Genomic DNA, 6,601 nt, shown 5'->3' with positions numbered 1-6,601 from the left:
GATGTACATCCAAAACTGTGTGCAACTCTAGGGGAAGTATCTAGTGATACCACTTGTATGAGTATATACTCTCCCGGTTTAAATATCTGCAAATCGATTCTTGCACACTTCTTTATCTGAATTTGTACACATGTTTGTGTGCCACTTCAAGATTATGATTTGCAATTTGATGACTTAAATGGAACTTGATATATCTTTAGGTCAGACGACCAGAAAATAGCAAATTCCATCAGAGCAGATGTCTGTCGCAGAACTAGCTAAAAGCCAAATAATTCTCACAATTATATGTTTCGGGAAAAAAGGTGTCTGCAGAACAGGAAATCTTATATGCAACCAAATTAGCATATTAATTGCGCACTCGGCACTCGCTACATGCTCTGAAGCTCTGAACATTAAGCCACCTCGACAAGGCCACAGCGTCGCATCCTTGCACCAAAACTACTAATTAGGGAGGAAAATGATGAGAACTAATCTATATAACAGAAACAAAATTTAACTCCTCCCATTCGATTTGATCGATACACATATATATTGCGGCGTCGATCGGCGGCGCGCGAGAGCCACAGTTAGCTATACGGGGGCGGCGACGTCCTTGGCGCCGCACTGGCAGTACGGGCGCTGCACCTTGGCCGCCTCGGCGAAGGCGAGCGGCGTGGCGCTGGCGAGGAAGGACGGCATGTCGTCGCCGGCCATTACCACCACCACCTTGGGCACCTCCCTGTCCAGCGGCGTCAGCACGCGCACAGACATCATCCCGGCCGGGACCGCCTCCTCGTCCTCGCGGCCTCCCTCCCTGCGGCGGGAGCAGAGGAGCACGGCCAGCGCCACCGCGATGAGGCTCATCACCACCGCGAAGCCGATGAAGAGGTACGGCGTCGGCGTCGACCAGAACGGCGGCGGGATCATGGGCGACGAAGAGGCGCCGCCGCTGTTCATCTGCGCGTCAAGTGCCGCATTCCTCATGGTCTGTGTTGACGTGTGGTGTGGTGTGGGTCTGTGTGGTGTGCTCGTGTGTCTGCACCGAAGATCAATGGAGGTGTGTGCGATGTTGGGGTTGAAGGTGTGGTGGATTTATACGGGAGAGAGGGAGGCTGGGAGAGTGCATGGAAGCTTAGTGGGACACACGGTGGCTGAGCTGTGTGCCCCCAGGTTTGTGCCCACCAGAAACCAACTTGATGGACCACGTGGGATGGGTATATCTGGACATTATTTTGAGTAGCGGCAGAAACTCAAAACGAAAAGTTGGTAGAGGCAGACGAGTTATCTGTGTACTGTGGCGTGGTTTTTTCAAGGGGTGGCCGGGTGGTGCTGGGAGCTGATCTTAATTTTGCTAAGTTTAAGAAAAAGGGTTTCCCCGCTTTATATTATAAAGCAACGAATCAAGCATCTAACACATCAGTACAAAATACAATCAAGTCATAAAGTCACGCTGGAGGCACAGCAGGACAAGCCCTAAACAAATCTGAAAAAGCTAATCCGGCTCGGGAGGTGGTGGTGGTGGTGGTGGCGGTGGCGGTGGCGGTGGTGGAGCAAAAACCGATGCCGAGGAACGAAGACCCGCAATGATGTTGTTGATGACGTCTCGGTCGCGCCGCTTGCTAGCGGTCTCCAGAGCTGTAAGAAGCCACACATTTTTATAAATTGCGTCAGTCCCACGGCACGGAATCACGCGTTCGATGACTAGTTTATCGCGGGCACACCAGAGGGTCCAAGCCAGGGTACCCAAAGCCACCCAAGTGGAGGGGTCGACTAGGACCGGGGAGACTAAAGGCCTCCCCAAACAAGTCCGGGAGGTTGTCGTGGCACCAATTGCCGCCAACCACCTCCCGGAAGCAACTCCATAGGAACTGCACCGCAGGGTACCGGAAGAAGATGTGGTTGCAATCCTCCGGTACCATACAAATGGGGCAGAGGCCGTCCCCAGGACCATTACGTTTTCGGACCTCCGTGCCTGAGGGGAGCCGGCCTCGGACCCATTGCCAGAGAAATATGCGGATTTTCAGGGGGAGTTTGATCTCCCAAAGCACCGATAGTTTCACCAGGCCAGGGGTGGGAACAATCGTCTGGTATAGGGACCTAGTCGAGAATCGGCCGCTTGGCTCGAGATGCAAAGTTTCAACCTGATGGAGAATAAAGTTGGTGCAAGACGATTCTTTTTTCGAAACAGGATGCGAGCAACTAGATTGGTTATGTTATGCGTACACAACTGATACCTGAGAGGCGTGTTATTTAATCTAATTAACCAACTCACTTGATTTTCTGTAAATCACTTTGAAATATTGTTTCAACTACGCATGCTTCAATCTTCTCGTCTTGCGAGACCAGAGCGAATGCGGCACGCGGGGGGGGGGGGGGGGGGGGGGTTGCTCACCTCGCCTCGCTGGGGTTGACCACGGGCTCCCTCCCCCCCTCTGTCGCTCTGGCGGTGGTCGGTGCAACAGGACCAGGGGTTCGGTCCAGTAGCAATAGGGGTAGGAATAGCTAAGGATTTGCCTTTGATCGATGGCGGCACAATGGTGGAGCCGTTTGCATGGAATGAAGTCTCCCCACACCGCTTTTGTTTTAATGGTGCTTCGAACCGCTCGGAAGCGTGTGAGGATGGTGTGGTCCTCGCAGAGGCCGCGCTCAACAAATGGCATTGCTTCATTGCCAAGATGGCCTTTCGGGCTCCGATCCACCTCGAATTTGTCCGGTGGGATGAAGTTGATGGAGCTTCAACATAGATTCTTGTCATCTCCCCGGGGTGACAAGGTTACATTTTTATCATGCGTGAACGAGTTTTGCCGTTGAGTGCCTCGAATCAATTTGAGGATTAGACGACATTAACTGCACCGTTAGGGGATGCTCCATAGGGGTATGTTGGCGAAGATTACCTGGCTATCGTTGACAAGGTAAGGCCGACTCCGGTAGGGGAGCGTGGACAATAATGCATCATCGACTCGATCTGGAAGCTGCAATGGTTGCTCGGTGGTCCATGAACCTCAATGTAATTTTTGTTATGTGCTAGTTGCTTTGTACTTCTGGTGAACCTTTTATAATAGATCCGAGTCCTTTTTGTAGCGAAAATAAATATTGCAGCTTTGTAGTGAACCATTACGTTTACGGATGAGCTTGGCGACTCGGAAAGTGATGGCAAGGGCGAGCCCAAGGTCGGACGGTGCCCAACGAGCTCGTCACTCCTTGCCCTCCTAACCCTAGCTTCGTTGGAAAGCGGTTGGGCGCGGGGGGGGGGGGGGGGGGTAAGTTCTGGGCGCTTGTGTACTCCGACTTGGAGTTGGAGGACGTGTCCTAGCCGCATGGTGACGTTGAGGGTAGGGAGATCCAACCAAAGGCATCACAGGGGAGGGCGCCTTCGGTTGCGCATTTCATTGAAGCAGATGAAGGTGACCGACAAAGGTCGACGGGCCGTGTTCGCACCCGAGTGCATGAGTTTGTGCTTCAACTCACCAATATATGTTGTGGTAGTAACCTCCATTCCAAAATATAGTGTATCAATCCCTTAAAAAAGTACAGTGTATCAATTGTTTGCAAAGTTATCTTTTTATGTTTGACAAAGTTTAAATTTTCTTTTATCAATATGCACGACACTGGATTTGCATTATTAGATCCATCTTAATATATAATTTTATATTTATTTATTTAGTATTACAATTGTTGATTTGTTTTGTAAACTTGGTCAAATATTTAATAAATTCATCAAATATTAGATAAATCAATACACTTTAGATTTTGAAAAAGGGGAGTAGGAGTACATATCTTCCATCTATCGACGCGCGGTGAAACGCTTAGCACTAATTAATTGTTGCAGTATTTTAGCGTGAAGTCAAGTCAGGCACAACTCTTTCCACAAACGTAGACGTCGAGACTTCACTTACTAGAAGCTTAGCTAGCGCGGCAAATCGCAAATGGTTTCTGCATCAGCAGCATCTGCATGCATCACCCCCCAACACGTTGATGCATGTCGTGCAAGCGCGCACTAGCCAGAGAGGTGACCCAGCCCAGAAAGCACTGTGAAAGGGATAAGAACGTTACGTGCTAGCTCTTCGTTAAAGAGACACTAACATGATACCATGCTTTAACCCTAACGATAGGCCGTCTACATTCCGCAAGTACAAAAGTTAACCATGAGATTAAGTCGCAAGAAAAAGTTAATCATGAGATTAACTTCATTTCGGTCAATCTACACACTTTTTGTTTGCAATTTTTTGTAGGTAACTTACCAAGCTGATCGTTTGGTGCTCAATATACACACGTAACGTACCAGCTGATCTAGAACTCATTACAACACAGTAGAATCGTCGGGGCACTTCTATGTGCTAGAAAACAAATAAGATAGTAATCCCGCAAAAAATAAAATAAAATAAGATAGTATATTTTCTAAATGAAGGCAAGAGATTTTACTCATCTCATTAATTAAGAAGGAGAATGACAAGGATCGAGGTCACAAGATCACAAAGGTCAGAACAAAGGCAACACTCTCCCAGTAAAATGTTTTTTTTTTTTGCCCCGGCAATAACCCATGTCTTCGCCTTCGCCTTGACTGTCGAAAACCATGAGTGGGCAAAGAGGCCTTGTTGCACAAAACTCTCACATTCCTTCTGTTTTAAATTTCTCAACAGATAAGCATCTTCAAAGAATCGAACTCCTTCCTGCTCGTAGCTTGCCACTACTCTGACAGAATGAAGGACCTCCAAGAATTTTTCTGGGAATGAATCCCATCCAGTCATTAGTCATGTTCCAAATCCTGGTGGTGTATTGACATTTGGATATATGGTGTTTTAGTCAGCTAACAAAGACCACAGTTTGACCAACCCCACTAAATTAATCTGTTCGCCTTCCAAATTCTGTCATGAAGAATGAGCCAGGAGAAAAACCTAATCTTCAGTGGTGCCCAAACCTTCCAAACCACTGGGCACGTCTGATTTGATAAAACATGAGAATTGCATATCAATATGTCGGATCCTTCACCACAAGTCAAAGAATCGTTGAATTTGAACAACCGTGAGGCTTCCTTGCATATCAATATGTCGGATCCAATTGCTATTAGCAATTGCCTTGGGCGCACAGAATTTTGTGCGTTTGAAGAGGACGAAGATGCTCGACGCAATGTCCTTCGGCTTTTGCCCGTGCAACCATGGCAAGTGCGAGAAGCTTGCCGTCATACTGTCACCGATGCTAATCGTCGTGGCTGCATAGAACATGTCCCTATCATCATCATCACATGGGATGTCGAAGCTAACCCATGGCCTTTGAGGATCGACCCATGTAAACCACAACCAACACAGTCTGAGCGCCCACGAGAATTTGTCGAGGTCGAGAATGCCCAAGTGCTTCTCTCTCGTAAGAGTGGTTGGGTAAATCCCAAGTATAAGGGTAGAGTAACCTAGAAATAAGTATTTCCCTCGATAGAGAATCAAAGCTTATCAAACTAGAAGGAGTTCTTCCAGAAAACAAAGTCGCCAGTACCTGCACACAACACAAAACAGACTTGTCCCCAACACGTCAAAAAGGTTCAACCTTCTTGTCTTGCCAGTTATAAGATTAAATCGCACGGTATGATATGAATTCATAGATAGAGAAAATAAAATAAACAATACAACAAAGAAATAATACTTTTGGTAAAGTTCCCAGTATAGAAAAATAGACCCCCAGTGCCATAGATTCACTAGTGGCATCTCTCCAAGTATACAAGTGTGGTGTGGTGAACAAATTCTAGTTGGATAGCGATTAAATTGCAATATTTATATTTATGAGTATTACCATTCATGGTATAATCTCATATAGGCATCACGCCCGTGATATGTAGACCTTTATCTAACCGCATCTACAACTAATACTCCACCCCAAGACTGCTAGCCAGCATGCATGTGTAAGTATTATGTTCATAATAAATAGAGCATTTCAATACGCAAGTTGACATAATATAGACAGTAAAACTATCATCCAAGTGTGATAATGAAACTATCGTTTATCCTTAGTAGCAACAATAAAATACATGTCTTGTCCCTTTCTATCCTTGGGATATAGATCACCTTAAGATTGAACCCACTACACTGCACAACTCCCTCTGAAGAACTACCGATCAAACTTGGCCAAAGAAGACAAATAGATCGGAGAGCATACAAAGCTATTCAATTATACATCAAAGAAACTCCAAAAGATTCGACTAATTTCGACGAACAATCTGATCATAAAGTGGCAATTCATCATATCCCAACAAACACACCATCGGTTACATCATATGGATCCCAATCATGTGAGGCATCTCACAGAAACTTTGTATTGAATCACGAGGGAGAGAGGATGCCATCTAGCTACTGCTATGTACCCTAAGGTCCTAAAGGAACTACTCACACATGGTCATGGAGGTAGAAAGGTTGATGAAGAAGCCTCTAGTGGTGGATTCCGTACGGGATTGTCGCCGTTGTTCTCATTGCTGTTTCTATCGCCGTTGCCATTGCAGTCGCTGCCTCCAACTCCGTCGTTGACGTCATCCTCACAACCACTACACGAGGTACCCGCCATGTAGATGTCGTAGGTGGAGGTTGCCGTCAACTTGCCTGTGGGTGCGTTGTTTGTTGGCTAGCCACTCGAAGACTTG

General features: G+C 46.8%; 1 protein-coding gene across 1 annotated transcript; it reads right to left on the bottom strand.

The window, feature by feature from the left end:
* Positions 1–305: 305 nt before the first annotated feature.
* On the bottom strand, positions 306–1,061 carry LOC109774982 (protein GLUTAMINE DUMPER 2). The gene has a single exon (XM_020333741.3). It carries the CDS (start codon positions 961–963, stop codon positions 571–573), a length of 393 nt encoding a protein of 130 aa, XP_020189330.1. The 5' UTR covers positions 964–1,061; the 3' UTR covers positions 306–570.
* Between the last annotated feature and the right edge of the window lie 5,540 nt (positions 1,062–6,601).

Source organism: Aegilops tauschii, chromosome 6 (assembly GCF_002575655.3).
Source record: "Aegilops tauschii subsp. strangulata cultivar AL8/78 chromosome 6, Aet v6.0, whole genome shotgun sequence".
NCBI classification, from domain to species: domain Eukaryota; kingdom Viridiplantae; phylum Streptophyta; class Magnoliopsida; order Poales; family Poaceae; genus Aegilops; species Aegilops tauschii.
The sequence above is the reverse complement of the archived record's forward strand: the minus strand, read 5'-3'. Positions and strand labels throughout refer to the sequence as shown.